The following is a 16,447-nucleotide window of genomic DNA, read 5'->3' on the forward strand; positions in this document are numbered from 1 at the left end:
ACAAGGGGAAATTCGGGTAATCCCGTCATCATATTCCTCTGCCCTCTGACACAATAACAGCTACAGCACCACATAAAACACACCGTTACCCTTTTCGCTATGTGATTCTGATAATTGCTTTTTTGTGAACAGCATGTGCATTTGTGTAGCAGCAAAATAAAAATGATTATCTCAGATATCCCTGTTTTAGCAGATGAGAGGAGTCATATCCTCAGGAATACAAGCCATGGTGGCTTGATGTGACGTGCTGATTTTGTGTCTGCTTAGGCTTTTAGCATCCCTTAATGTTTGCTTGCCTAAAATGTCACTGACTTAGACACAGCAGAACAACCAGAAGCAACTACAGTTCTGATCACACATGGTACACAGGATCCCTGAGGACTATCTCCATCAGAGCTGCTGCAATACAGTTATAACAAGAACAGAGGCAGCTACAGTCTTCTGGAATTGTGCAAAGAGCAAAGAGAACAGACCAGGCTTGGTGGGTAGCTCAAGTGTCTACATATCTAGATGACATTTCACCACTCAGCAGATGTACACATTTGGCAGTTTAATGTGAACTCAAGCAACTTAGGTTTTCAAAGCAGGCAGGAAGTGTGTGTGCGCGTGTGTGTGTGTGTGTTTGCATGCCTATGTGTGTGCGTGCGTGTACTTTGAAAGAAATAATTACTCTAGCTTCTAACAATGTGTGTAAAACAAATACCAGGGAATTGTCAAGTCTGACAATAATTAGTAAATGGATAGGGTTAACCATGCCTCTCTTGCTTGGAAGCAAGCCTCATGGCAAATTAGAAGCGCATTTGACAATGTTTCCAAGTACAAGACAGACCAGCTGGCAAAGTTGTCATTCTAGATAGACCTGATTGTTAGGATAAAAACATCAGTAAACACCTGGCAGACACTACTAGAAACAGGTCCTGATAAGAACTGAGGCATGATTTTTTTGGAAAACAGACACACACACACACACACACACACACACACACACACACACACACACACACACACACACACACACACACACACACACACACACACAGCTTTCTGAATGTCTGAATAATACCCTGTATCTTAAAGGACACACTCAAGGTGAAAGGTAGCTGCTTAGATGTTAATAATATGGTAATAAGAAGCAAAACCTAACATACAAACAAGCAATAAGGATTCAGAGGAACATGGGAAATATAAAGTGGCTTACAAGCTCACAGTCAAGATGAACACACACACACACACACACACACACACACACAAAGCCCTCATTGCCCATTTTCCAATTATTTCTCCAAACATGTCAACATCCCTTTGCCCTTCTCCGATAGCCACCCAAGCCTCAATGCTCGCTGGGTATTTGAGAAAGCTGTCCAAATGCCTAATGGTTAAGAAAGGGTCCATAATGCATGTCATTTATGGAGGCTGCATGTGGAGAGGCCCAGCTTAGCTCCCACAGACTAATGCTACCTTTTAACAGCAATTTGCAGATAGCTGCACTCCTCACTGCTCTCAAACAGGCCCTGGGGACCCTTTAAGGCCAGGACTATCTTCAGCACGCTGCCTCTCCGATGCCACGCCATGGCTAATGCAACCGCACGCAAGCCTGTTCAGCTCCACACCCCCTCCCCATCCCATGGCTGTCCCCAGACTCACTAATTCTAGGCAGCTCCCACTAGGGTTGGGACTAGAGCCGTCTTTGCCCCTGCACCGTGGGGAGGCATTACGAAGGGGATTAAGACCTTCTGCCACAGTCGTGTGTTTAGCAGAGAAGGAGCCGTCTCTGCATCCTGCCCATACAGTGTTTATGTTTGGACAGGAAAGTGCCACTAAACGTGTATGGCCTCCTCACTTTCATCTCCTTTGTGTTTACCTTCAAACAATGATTACAATGTGATTGGCTAGTAATAAAGAAAAATATACCATGCAAAAGCATACATAGACAAAAGAAGTATTGCTGTTTTTTTCCTTGCACAATGTTTAAATGACTACATGAGTAAAACAAATTCAGATATATATTGCTTTGATAACATATAGCATCCCATTCTATGTAATCTATAGTCTGTTCCAATTTATGCCAATATATGGTGAGATCTGGATCGAGAAAGCACTATTGTCAAACTCTAATCTGACAGAATCTCCCGTACTGACTGATAGGGTCTAGAGCCTCTTCCCCTTGTGCTTCACCAATTGTCTGGATTAAAGTAGGTTTAAGACCATTAATGCAGCAGAATATGTCTGATCCAGCAGTATAACTAAATAACAAATTAAACTCCAAAAACACAGTTGCTGTCTTTCGCCCACAATACACACTCACTGATGTTAGCGCACAGTCTAAAAAAAAGTTAAAAGGGTATTAGAAAGAGTACAAATATATTAGATTCATCAAAAAGAAAGAGAGAAGATTACAATCCTTGCTTATATGATTGGACTGTAATGTGTATTATTGATGACATTCTGTAAACCAATCCTTCTGTGCCTCCAGATGGGTTGCCAGTCCTTTCCAGAATCCTGTCATCTAATAAACACTTAACACAGCATGATCGTCTTTTCCCACTCACCTTTTAGAAGAGAGAAAAGAACTCTCCTTCAAATCATGACATGGCAAAAATGTCATATTTATGTGATTTCAGCTTAGGCAGTATTCCATATATTAGACAGAAAATATCCCTTATTTAACTAACAATTACACTGAGGTCTGTAGCTCGCAGCATTCACCAAAGCACTGGGTGAATGGTACCTCTGGGGCTAGGCCTTGTGGGTAATGTAGTTCTTGAACGTAGCTGCAGTCAGGACTGTTTGCGGAAGTTAAAGATGTCCCGTGTCTTAGATCCTCGCTTGCCCTCATTTGTCTGGCTAGGCGAGGGTGGGGGTTGTGGGGTTGCAGTGCCTCCATAGGGGCAGCTCTGAGAGTCAGGGTGCTCTCCGGAACATTCTATGGCAGGGATGTAACGGCTGTCCCACATCCCGGGCCCACACAGCTTACACAGGTCATGCAAACTGCAAGGGATCCTGGGAAGCAGTCGGAACTGATAGAGCAGACTTCGAGCCTAGCAAACAGACAAGACGACAGCTGAGAGAAATGAAATGTATTTACAGAGTAATAGGAAAAAATTCTGTTTTGTTTAACTGTTGGTTGTTTAGAATGTAACACTTAGAGATGGCACTGATGAAACTCTGGAAGGTCTCTAGATGCAAACAAAGCCCACATGGTCTCATTTCTGATACAACAAATCATTTAGACTACTGTGGAAGTGTGTGATTACTTTAATGCCTCAATGCTAAAGATCTGTACTGTAAAATATCCTTGATCAATAAATTAAAGGAAATTTCTGCCACCTGCATCACAGTTGAGTGTGTTTGTGTGTGTGTGTATTATGGTACCTTCCTCAGCACCAGTTCTCCATTCATGTGCATGGAGAGGTTACTAAAATGCAGCAGCATCTGATCTGTTGCAAGCTGTTGCTCTGTAACATCATCACCATACAGCACAATGATGGCCACACACAGAAATAGGTGGAAGTAATCCGTCTGTCATAAACAAACAAACACACACACACGCACACCAACAACCAATCACACAGACAAAAAAAACCTGAGCAAAAATATTTTGCTATAATCTAATGTTAAACAGCCTGAGTGCCTACAACCAATCAACAAGTAGTCACATAAAAAGGTTTAAATCAAAAATAGAGGGGAAAAAAGCATGTAAATGAGTAAATGGGGGGGGGGGGGGGGGGGGGGACAGGACAAACTGCTTAGTTTCCCAGTATCACCTAATTATTGCTATGTCAATATATGATAATGCCATTCTCGATTAGCCTGACATCTAAGCTTATTCACAGGTTCAGCTAAAATGGTTATTAAAGTAAGAGTGATGCACCCAAACATCCCTATGCTTATATACTGATGTTTAGAGTGCAACACTTAAATAACAATCAAACTGATTATTTTTTCCTGGTGGATTTGGAGCCACAATGCAACAAGTATGAGACTAAACTGATATAAACAAACTAAAACCAATTCTAGGATATAAAGGACAAATTTGAAAAATGAATATTCATAAGTTACAAACAGAAGGTCCTTAATGTTATTGTTCAAAATGATGGGTCACATTTGACCATAACCTTAAAATGCACATTATCAACAGAGAAAGCAGAAAATAAATTGAGAATGGAAACAGAAGAAATATATATTTGGTCTAACAGGGTATGTGTCTCTGTATGTGGTGGGGGGAATTAAACTTCTCTTGAATGTACAAAGGGAAGTGCAATTTCTGTGGGCCAAACCCATATCATCAAACAGTCATCAAAAAGGCTCTACTTGGACCAACTCACTGAAACACTTAATTATTCCTTAGGAACAAAGTAGCAAATATTATTGAAAACACAGTGCAGAGGGTCTTGTCCTAACCTTCAAGGAAAATGGCATTAAAGTTAAAAAGAATTCATTTGGCAAGACAGAATTCTGGATTTTTTGCTTCAAGGTTCTTTACCCCTCCCTGTGGGATAAACAATTTGACTTCAAAACGCAGAAGGCTACATTTCTACAAAAAGTGGCCATATTATCATTATCATTATTATTATTATTAATGTATATACTTAACAATTTTAACATTTTTTCCATTTCAACGGATCATGATGGTCCTGCTCTGGCATGCCATTGGTGAGAAGCGGCGTGTAGCAGAAGGCCAGCGAAGCTGTGGCAGCACAGCCTACCTGGTAGTGGGCCCAGCAAGCCTCCCACATGCGCAGGGCCTCGGTGTCGGGGAACTCACGCTTGAAACAGAGCAGGACCCAGCGGTGGCAGAAGAGCAGCTGCAGGCCATCCTCACCCAGACCCGTCAGGTGCTGGTGGAAGCGAGGCAGCATGAGGCGAAGGAGCTCCCGCAGATACATCTACAACGAGGGGAGGAGAGAGGGAGGAGGGAGAGAGAGAGAGAGAGAGAAACAGTAAGATATAGAGAAAAATGGAGAAAGGAGAGTTTTTCCTTGATGACTAAACACATCTACTCTCCAATTCCTAATTGTTATTTAATACTTAAATATTCCCATGTAAGTTGATTGACTGCTTCCAAAACGAGCCCATGTGAAATCAGGCTGCTGCTAAACAGCACCCCTACTAACCCCCCACACTTCTTCCCCAACCCCCACCATGCCCACGGGTCCTCCATCACCATTCCCCAGTTCTGTGAGAGAGGATTTGGAGGTCTCACCAGCTGCCGCTCCATGTCCTCGTCCCTGGGGGAGCTGATGAAGATGGTGTTCTCCATAAGGCCCACAAAACACCAAAATGTGTCGCTCTCGTCCTGAATCTCGGTCAGCAGCGGAGCCACCAGGTCCGACATGCCCTGGCAGTAGCCCATGCCCGGGTTGAACACAGCATAGTTCAGCAGGATGCGTCTGGACAGAAGAGCAGGACAGACGGGCACATTCTACAGTGCTGTAGAGACGTGCATGCATGCAGTATGGTCTGGTATGAGAGAGCACAGGCTTTCATGCATGCGTGAAAGTATGCCGTGAAGAAAGAGCTCAGCCCAAGTGCCTCAGTTTACAGACAGAATTAAACATATCTGCCATGGCAATAGAGGGTTAGCTCCATTGCAATAATTAGAATAATTAAGAGAGTCTTCAATTTAATAGTGGGTGGGGGTGTGAAGATAGAGGGAGAAAGGGTGAGGCTCTGACCTCATGATCTCCACGTTAGGGTTGTTCTCTCCTCTGAAGAACACGTTGCTCCTGTCAGTCCGCACCACGTCCTTATCTACAGTGAACTGCACCTTCCGCCAGAACTCACTGTGTTCCTCAGGACTCATTGACAACCTGGGAGGTGAAAAGAGATCAGAAATGAAAATCGAAGGCAAACTTCAATCCAGTGCACTCATTTGACAAATGAGTTCATTTAAAAGTGTTTTGTTCAGTTTTATTCAGTAACTCCTAAAAGCTGCCTGGGGCCCCGTAGTCCAGTTTTGCCGTTACATTTTCATCATTATGTCCACACCATTCACTGATGTGTAGGATGCCTTGTAGCCAAAGGCCTCGAAGCCTTGCACTTGCACCAAGCAGGTGGGATTTAATTAACACTGTTTGTTTTGCATGAAGCAACACCAGACCTGATGCAACTTCACACCACTGTTTCAGAGCCTATGTTTGTGTGAGCTATTCCCCAGACAGCCCCTCCACCCCTTCCCTTCTCACTCTCCCTCATACTCTCTGTCTCTCTCTCTCTTCCACCCTCTAATTCTTTCTCTTTCTCTATTTCTCTCTCCCCATGCTTCTCCCTCCCTCCGTCTCCCTCCATTCCTGTCTCCAAGGACTTTGGCTGCACATCTGAACAACATGGAACAATAACATACATCAGCATTACCGTGTACCTTTTTTCAACTACACCACACAAACATGTAGATAAAACTGTAGTTGTACATCCTAAAAAACTATACAATGTACATACTAAAGAAAATGTGTACATAAAGGCACATCTGTGACATTTTAATTGCTGACCCTTATAATTTGAACATCATAACATCAACATGGTCCCAGAGGGGAACTCAGTGGAATGAAGACTGCCGACTTCAAACAAATTCCAGAAACAGGCTAATACTGTAGGACCTCAAACTAAATGTGGCCAGTATGATGTATTTCACATTGTTCTGAACACACCAAGACCCCATGTCAGGTAGAATATTCCAGAGGTTTATGGGTTTGATTTTATCAAGTACATCCATCTGAAAGCAAAGCAAAAGATATGCTTATTGGTCCCAGTCAAATAAATGAAATGCCTTCCATGACTGCTACGGCATCCCATCAGTCAGGTTCTGTTCTACACCATTCCATAACTTCCACATAACAGCGTTGTGTTTATGTGTCATATGTATTTCTGTTTGTCTGAAGGTACACACAATGCAAACAATGCTCACTCAGGTTATAACTCTTCACAATTGTCAAGCTGGTAACATTATGGTCTAATTAATAAGAGGAATATTGTATTGAGCTTATTCACATGGTGATTTTACTTAAAACAATACAAACTACAAAACTATAGCGAACTTGATAAAAAAAAAAAATATGTGCAATGTAGTTCTTTATAGATTTATATAGCTACAAACACCTAAGCTTCATTAAGCAAGCCAACACACACAGAGTCTGTAATGCCTGTTGTATCGATGGGCAGACGATGCCTTAATCAGTTATGACATGCTCAATTCCGTGGGGACCCATTAATTCACACCGGGTGCGTTGTTGCACATGTGTTTATTGATTGGTAGTGGCTTGGATCATGCTGTCTCTGCTAGGTGGGTCCACTGAGACTCACCACGGGTGTTAAGACAGCCTGTGAAAGGATTCTATATTGCGCATCTTTAACACACGCCATAATGATCAAATGCTGTCAGATGACTGTGACGCTGGCAGTGATGGCACATTCTGCCTACAGTATTTCACACATTAACAATAGAATGAGGAAACCTAAAGGAATACATTCACCAAAAAAAGTTAATAAATATCAAAGAGAATCTGTGTTAGATTAATAGCCTGTTACATAGTGCTAGCTGGCCCCAATAGTTTTCCTTGACCAATTTTTCAGTAGTGAGCTTTGACAGAAGCTCACTAATGAGACAACAAACAACAAGTTGTTGGAACCTCAACTTTAAAGTATTCATGTACTGTGAATTCTTGGTTAAGCTGAAGAAGGTGCGGAGATCAATTCTACGTTAAGGTCACCTCACTTTAATTGTATTGTCGAACTATAGTAATCATCTTTATACACACACACACACACACACACACACACACACAGATAGATAGATAGATATAGATATATATAGATCTATCTATCTATCTATCTATCTATCTATATCTATATCTATATATATATATATATATATATATATATATAAACAGTTTATAAAAGATTATGTTTCTAACAGATAAACATGCACATAAAATGTCTTTAGCATAAAATGTCTTTAGTCAATATGCCACAGCTGTAACGGTTCAGGTTCAGAACATAAAAGGCATGGTTATGCATCATCCAGTTCATTTCACTAATTCAATCTATCTACTGACTTGAGGTACTTAGCAAAGCCAGTTGGCTGGAAGTAAAAGATTTTTACTGAACCTAACTATCCATCTTTGTCAGATACCACAACAGAGGAAGTGGAGGTAGATATGAACATTGTCGCTGGCTTTGGTGGTTTCAGTCCTACAGGGGGCACAGACAGTGTGTGCACTATGAGTGCAGCTGGGTCAGTGCTGCCAGACATGCCGGAGCCGCTTACCTCCTCTGCTGGGTCTCTTGGTACTCGCTGCGCTTCTGGATCCTCCAAGCCTCACGCTCCTCAGAGGTGGAGTCATAGCTGTAATAGTGCAGCAGGAAGGGCCACACCTCCCCTCGGATGGATGGGTCAATGCCTCCGAAAAAGATCGCCTGGAACAACAAGGAGATCTAGTTTTGTTAGGCTGAGGACTTTGTTTCCAGAGTAACTGGGAAGTAAATTCTGCAGATTGGTGGATCTCCAGTAATGGTGTTGGGAACCCCTGGCCCAGACAACTAACTGAAGAGTATGGACTGGACACTGAGTCTGCAATATTGGTGATTTAGCACTGTCTGATATTAGATGCAATTCATCTTTTGCACTTAACCAATTTCAACAAAATTAATGGCAAGCCTGTCTGTTTACAGCAGGACGAGGTGCTTTACTCTCCGTTTAGATGATCAGTTGACATTTTCTTTCATATGAACTCAAATGGAAATCAAAGATGTCTGCCTCACCTTCCTGAGCTTGTACTCCTCCTCCACCTGGCCACTGTGGTTCAGATGGCGGAGCCAGGAGCTGACTTCCAGCCTGCGGTACAGCCGCTCCTCCGGGTGCGTCTCTGTGGAGGGCAGGGTGGGCCGGCGGATAGAGAACTGCATGCATGACTTTTCGTCCGCCACCTGTGTTAGGCATCAAGACTGTCAGTGTGAGACACCTCTCTGGAAGGCCTTATGCAGCAGCAATGGTGGTGTGTTCTGGGTTTTTTTTGTTTTGTTTTTTTGGGGCGGGGGGGGGGTGGTGGTGTTGGTTTTCCTTTTTTTTTTCTACCAGCATTCGTCCTCACCTGGTCTTTGAGTTGCGTCTCCCGGCAACACTTCCACTGTTGGAAGACCTCGGCTAATTTATCCAAGCCGGCATGGTGGAAGTGCAGGATCTTATACTGACTCTCCCTACTGGCGATGACCAGCTGACCGCTGGTGCAGGCCTCATCACTGCAGGACAAGCAGGGCATCCCAGATAGTACACCAGCTAGCAGTTAGCATTTAATTGACAACAGACTGTAAATTATGCAGCAAAAGCTGCAACCAGTATTTGTTTTGTGACATGATTGTGGTTTGGTGGCGTTTCCTTTTCTAGCAAAATGGGGGGAGGGAGTCATATTGTCAGCCATCATAAATGACTAATGAAATAGTTATCACGCTTATAAAATAGGCTCTAGGTAACTATGTATCACAAATATAAGAATGAATCTACCTTTTACACAGTGTACATTGTAGGCAGCCTGGACACCAAATTTGTTAAAGAAATCAGGAGCCTCCAAGAATTGTGCCTTGCATACCCAAAATTGTGCCCTGTGATTGTTGGCACTTCAGTGCTGATACCTAGTAGAGTTATCATGTCAGCTGATGACTGAAGTGACAGCAGGTGTCACCAATGGACCAAGGTGATACCACAGTTAGTAAATATTTGGTTGCTATAAGTGTGAAGCCACAGGGACTCAGTCACATGTAAAAACACACAGTGGTGACAATGTGGCAATCATGGGTGACGATCCCTAACAGAAATTCCTCAGGAGGATTAACAGAAGCTGAAGAGCTAATTTCATGCGATTATCTCATATTTTTCAAAAAAGCCCTCACTGGCTAAATTGGCAGATGGATGACAGACCGAGTCTCATACCATAGCTTCAACAGTTAATTAACAGCACCTGCTGTGAATACATTAGATAAGATGTCCTGGGAAATATACAAAATGGCTGTGAGAATATAGCAGTCAACTTAAATTAAATCAGTGACAGGGCTTAGTTTTCTTGTGCTTGCACTGCTATAGCCTCATACCTGAAGAATAGTCGTAAGGACCTCATATGACCCAGGTCCACTCTGAACACTCCACACAACTGCTCTAGAGCCAGAACCTTTTGCTGCTCCTCACATCGTGCACCCTGTGATTGGCTGCTTTCAGAGGGGGCATGGCTGTCCAAGCTGGAGGCAGAGCTTGCAGAGTGGGTCATGGACTCATCACCCATCTCCCTGGAAATGAGCCAACAATTTTATACTCTCACTAATAATTAGTCAGAGAACGACAGACCTTTGAAAAATTATTTACAGTATACTATAGTATATTGCAAGGCAAATCCTAAAATAACTGACAAAAATCACTTACAAAGATTAATCTGTTCCACAGCTGGGTTCGCAGTGCAGTGTGAAGTTTGGGATTAATGTGGGTGTGTGCGCGCGTGTGAGTGCATGTGTGGACACAGGATGATTGGAGGGGACAGAGAATGAGAGGAATGTGGGGAAGTTACTGTGCTGGCAGGAGCAAAGCGGAGACACAAATCAGCCTGTCTGCCAGCCAGTTTCCCCTGTCATCTCTGTCTCTTTCTCTCGCCACCCCCCACCACACACCCCAGTCACTCTGTCTCTCCCTCTCAGTCTGCTTGTTTTTGCCCGCACCGTAACCTGATCCCCAGGACCTCTCACTCGCTCTAACCGAGCATGTCTAACAGGCCAAATGCACCTCTAGACACGTCCCTGTCACACCAGCAAACTGGCAGGCCAGTGGTTAATGGCTGTTGCGGTTTTTGAGAGGACACTGGGAGTGTAAAATCAAAACAATGTTGCACACAGAGCCATATGGTGCGGCTGAGCTGAGCGAGAGCAAGTGAGTATGGCACAACAGGACACCCACTGCTGAGATGACCACCAGAAGAACACTCATGACTTTTTCTAATGCATAGGATGTCAAAACAGAAAAAGGCAGTTCCATTACCAATCTAGGGGTCTAATAGGGGCGAGGTCTAAGTCATAATCCACTATATATATGTTTTGCCATTTAGCTTTCACCATGTGGTTTAAAAGTTACTGAAGTTTTTACAGATTGCATTGTTGGTATCATAAACTGATGTTACTGGCTACTTGTATCTCTTCCTCTTTCACCTTTCTACTTACTGTCTCTGTCTTTGGACCTAGAAGCCTGGATGACAACAGGCAGGCTGTCTAGAAGCTGGAGCTCCCTGCTGTAATGAAGCCTCTCTCTTAGGGACTGCTTCTCAAATCATACACAGCTTCACATCTAAATATGAACAGCCTTCTGAGAATTAACAGTACATACAGTCACACTTGTTATAAGCATGAGCTAGTTCACACATTACAATGGCATCACACCAAGCACAAAACCATGCTTTAATTGGCGAGCTGAAAATTCTCTGACCTCTGTATTTTTCTCTTCTCTAGTCTTCATCTTCACAAAACTCTCTCTCATACACACCCAATTGTATACACACACACACACTGTACACGTTACATATACTTACATGTGTATAGACATGCGCACACTCATACACGCACACACACATACACAAACACAGTGAGTGATTACAAGTGATATGTTCCAGTCCCACTAATGCCATCAATGGAGCTGGTTCCAGAGAGCAGAGAGTTCATCTGGCTGGAACATTCCTCATTTCTTTAATCCACAGAGCTGACACTGAGCCCGGGATACAGCCAGGAGAACATGGAGTCAAATCAAAGGGCAAAGAGAGGCTGAATCCAGCAATACAATTATTCGCACACACACACACGCGCGCACACGCACGCACACACGCGCGCACACACACACACACGCACACACACACGCACACACACACACACACAAACACAAACACACACACACACAGAGAAAGAGCAAGGGGGTGGGGGGGGCAAGCAGGAAAAAGGGGAAAGCTCTAGGGAGGGACAGAGAATGAAACAAAAATGACAAAATGTCAAAAACAGAGGCCATGAGATACTTGTTTCATCCAAGGTTATAACTAAGATTATTCAATCAGAACTTCAGACAAGCATGTAAATTGCTACTCTTTCCCTAGGAAAGTCTTGCTAGATTCATTTTCAGTTAAAACATCAGAGGGCAATAACCAGCAGGGAGAGAAATCTTCAAAGTAAAGCAAGGTGGCCAGAATGCAACCCTAGACAGGCAAAAGGAGAGCACGTGCTGGTGTCTCGTGCTTCTTCTCCAATAGTCTCTAACAGATGCCTGTCTCTGCCAAGGCATCAATTTGCTAAACAGTGCAGCTCTTTGGAGTGCTCTTGCCCCTCAGGAATGTGATCTTCTCCTCTGTGGCTCCCTCATGTGGAAACTCATGATCATTACAAGACCAAAACAAATGTGAACTGAGGATGCTCCAATACTCTTTTTCCCTTATGTATAACAAAATGCAGTGGAGATAGAACTGGAGTTCAGGATAGGCTGATATTGAGGGTGCAGTCAACATGAATGGTAAACTACACAAATAAATCTATTTGTTTTAATTATTAAAAAAAAAAACAACCAAAACTTACAAACTATATCTTACCAGGTGAGCTGCAAATCACTGAAATAAGAAAATAGCCATTTTTTTTTCCACAGCAGTTAACTGGATCAGAATCTGACCCTGGAACACTGGACTCTGTGACATATCTTCCAACACACAGATTAAGACCAGTTAATCCCAGTTTGGGACTAAACATTTTCTAAGGGAAACCCAGGTTCATTAAACAAACAACATGCCTACAGCAAAGCCAGTCAACACTGTTTTATGGGAGAAGCCTGGGGAAATCCCACCCTCCAAACCTACTCACACTGAAAGCTTCCAGTTACACCCAGGAGGGGCTCTGTCTGGCACAGTTACCCTGGGGAACGTCCCAGTTCTATGGGAGCAAACAGGAAGGTGTCTCCACTAAGAGAGCAGAGCAAACACTGGTTGAGAGGAGAGGAAATCTGAAATACCAGGGCACGCACTTTTAGAAACACAACCACCACCCAGCTTTAATAATAATAATAATAATAATAATAATAATAATAATAATAATAATTATTATTATTATTATTATTAGTTGTTGTTGTTGTTGTTATTATTATTATTATTATTGTTATTATATTCTTTTTAATTATTATTATGATAAACTTTAGTTATATGGCACTTCTCCAACAAGGTTTACAGAGTGCTTTAAGGAAAGATACAATGGATGGATGGAAAAGATAAAATAAGTGCAATAGTTACAGGTTAGTTAAGTCATTCTGTAATTAAGTCAATTACAGGTTAATTAAGTAATTCTGAAGTGATGGGTTTTAATCCTTCTCATAAAAGAGCCCTTGGGTCACTGGGAAGGGACATCATAAAGAAAGGCTGTCTCACCACTCATTGAGTAGCGGGTATGACTAGCACGCTACTTTTGGTAGATCTGAGAGCTCTTCTGGGTACATAATTAATAATAAATTCACTGAGGTACAGTGGAGCAAGACCATGACAACATTTGAGAAGAGGTAAAATAAGCCTCTTCATTCTCATGTGTCTAAATGCTCATTACATGTCATGCACCTTAGATATATTTCTCATATGACAGAACAGAGTTTTCAAAGCATTATTTATATGGTGCATAAGGCTGTGGTCACTGTTGAAAATACCACACAGATTTGACACCCACAGGGACTTTAGATGCACACTTTGACAGTAACAAGGGATTCTGCTTTTGTCTTTGCTTAACACCTGGAAAAATGGCACACATGCATAATTTGAGGTCCTCTACACATTCAATGACCTAGGCAATAAGAGGTGTGTATTGTCTGTATTTATTTATACTGTAATTATCCTGAATAATAGGAGCATGAAGAAATTAAATAATGCCGGGCGCAGCATCAAACCTTGGGGGATACCACAAAGTAAGACACTTGGATGCACAATTTATAAGTATAATATTCATACTTGCTCAGGTAGGATTAGAACCAATTTGGAACAGAACTGGAGATACCACAGTTTCGTAGTCAGTGAAGTAGTATCTTGTGGTCAACTGTATCAAAAGTGGCACTATGATTTAATAGAACCAATATAGATTGGTTAAAGTTGTGTTATCACTTTGCAGATAAATTCCCAGTTGAAGTGACTGATTGACCATGTCTAGAATGTTCCTTAAGAGTAACCCAATATTTGTTTGAAAAACATTGTTAAAAACTAGTAGCACTGAATAATGAAAACACTTTAGCATGTGTTTTGTGATTAATGAACAAGAATGCTGACATGATGTCCCTCACCCTGAGGGTCTATGACCAGAATATAATCATATGCTATTCCGTCCCAAATGGAACGCATTTTACTACTAAAATGCAGACAAAACTGTATCTGTCATTTAGGAGTTCTAATAACATTGGGTTCTACTTGCCTGCAATCTTTTTTTTTTTTTTTTTTTAAGTGACAACTGATCTGATCTGGGATCAAGAACTTTTTCGGTGGACACTGCTGTAGTTTGCATCATAAGTGAGTGTGTGATGACTTTGCCGTACGATTTACTGTACTCCCATTAAACCACATCAGTCAGCCATTATCAGGGTAGACAACTAGAGCAAGGCACACTCATTCAAAAGTGGCACATTTGTTGGAAGGACATAGAACCAGCATGATCAACTGAGGTCTTGACTTATCTACAGCTCCATCTAGTGGACATTCTGAATCTATGGCACACTTCTAACATTTATATCCTTTTTTAAAAATCCACAATGATAATGTAATTTATGCAAGATAATGGAATTTATTCAGATTTAGGTGGACTAAACTGTCTGACAAATGAGCACTGTATTAACCTGAAACTTGGCATTTTAGCTGTTCGAGTTCAGCTTGTCCTTGGAATCAAGCGAGGCAGTTTAGCTAGAAAAATAAGGCTAAGAGCTACTGATCCACTGGCCTAGTTGAAAAACACTTGAGGAGATGCATTACAGAATGCAAGCAAGAATGCAAACAAACTGCAAGCTTAGCATGATTGTTTCTCCAGAGATGAAAACTTGTTTTGTTTAAATGGACTTGTCAGAAGTTTAAAAAAATACACCCACCATAAAATCTCCATTTAAGAAAAAGATTAGTTTCCGATTATACTGAATTCGAAGAAACATGTCCAAAAAAGGTCTAATTAAATTTGTGTTTTCATTTAAAATTCACAACTCAACTAGAAACCACACTAGACCAAACATATTTACATGTAACATATTTCCATTTTGCAGTCAACAAAAAGTGCACATATTACCACAGAGGGGTCCTGTGAAATGCTTGAATTATAGTTCACAGCATGGCATGTTCAGAATGTCTGCCCAAACCCTAAGCCAGGTGATCAGTGCATCTGGCACATCTGTGAGAGGCCTTGAAGAAGCTCTGATGTGAGAGAGAGGACCCACCTGAGAAATATAAGATATGTTTCTGGATAACCATGAATTAAGGATAAGATCTGGGCTGCTACTGTTACTGCATGCAATTACTGTCCTGGGCTGCTCCAGCACAAAGCTTCAAATGTTCTACCAAACCACAGAAGCTGGAGCTTCACCAGCAATGTTACTGTCTTTTACTTTTGATAGAAGCTGATGTGCCATTCTTAAAAAGAGATTATTCATAAAGGAATCAGGTGGATGCAGGGTCAATGTAAGCACCACTGCACTGTGTGTGGTATTTGTTGTTTTACTTTCTTGTTATGCATTCTGCATTATCACTTTATGCAAAAACACATTTTAGTAAGACAAATTTCTTATAAATGTATGTGTACTTGGTAAGGTTTCTGTTATTCTGTTTAGCTTTCTAAAAATTCAGAAGTTTAGTGTAAAGGATATAAAGTGCCTTGCAATAATACAACTGTTCCTTAATGACATAACTGTAGTGACTACACTAATATCTTAGGGTCACTCACCACCATTATTAGGCCTAGACATAACAGTCTTTAGCACATATTCAAATTACTGGCACGTAACACTGCAGAAAAACAATCACATCCTGGACAGTGAGAAACACCACAAGCAGTGACCCAACAAGCCCAGTACTGAGCCCTGCTGGGCCTCCTTTTTGCCACCTCTCACCTGCTCTCGTTGTCTAGGAAAACAGAGCTGCTGCTTTCGCCCAGGGCCTCACTGACGGGTGACAGGCAGAAGGGCGAGGAGAAGGTGTCCGAGTCAGAGCCCAGCGTGCTGTCACGGCTCACCTCGTCGGCTGATAGCTCGCCCGAGCCCTCATCGCCGTCATCAGGCTGCGGGGGTGGTGGCGGTTGCAGCACCTGGTCTGGCCCTTCCTCGTCTTCGTCCTCCTCGGGAGCAGGCGGTGGGCGTGATGCTGGCAGGCGGTTGCGTCTGCGTGCATGGCGGCGCACGGGTGAGCTTTCGGGCGTGATGTAGCGCAGCGCCTCTTCGTCCTGCCGCTGG

General features: G+C 42.4%; 1 protein-coding gene across 1 annotated transcript in view; it reads right to left on the bottom strand.

Annotated features, from left to right (window-relative positions):
• Positions 1-1,025: 1,025 nt before the first annotated feature.
• Positions 1,026-16,447, bottom strand: part of tbc1d16 (TBC1 domain family, member 16) — a 24,092-nt gene continuing 8,670 nt past the window's right edge. Inside the window, exons 3-12 of the mRNA XM_027003409.2 lie at positions 16,109-16,447; positions 10,081-10,272; positions 9,087-9,234; positions 8,758-8,922; positions 8,264-8,412; positions 5,676-5,810; positions 5,204-5,390; positions 4,707-4,886; positions 3,373-3,519; positions 1,026-3,038 (exon numbers count right to left, since the gene is read on the bottom strand). The exon at positions 16,109-16,447 is cut by the window's right edge and continues 79 nt beyond it. Coding sequence (XP_026859210.2) covers positions 2,778-3,038; positions 3,373-3,519; positions 4,707-4,886; positions 5,204-5,390; positions 5,676-5,810; positions 8,264-8,412; positions 8,758-8,922; positions 9,087-9,234; positions 10,081-10,272; positions 16,109-16,447 — 1,903 coding nt within the window. The 3' untranslated portion in view covers positions 1,026-2,777. The remainder of the gene's footprint in view (positions 3,039-3,372; positions 3,520-4,706; positions 4,887-5,203; positions 5,391-5,675; positions 5,811-8,263; positions 8,413-8,757; positions 8,923-9,086; positions 9,235-10,080; positions 10,273-16,108) is intronic.

Source organism: Electrophorus electricus, chromosome 1, assembly GCF_013358815.1.
Source record: "Electrophorus electricus isolate fEleEle1 chromosome 1, fEleEle1.pri, whole genome shotgun sequence".
Lineage (NCBI taxonomy): Eukaryota > Metazoa > Chordata > Actinopteri > Gymnotiformes > Gymnotidae > Electrophorus > Electrophorus electricus.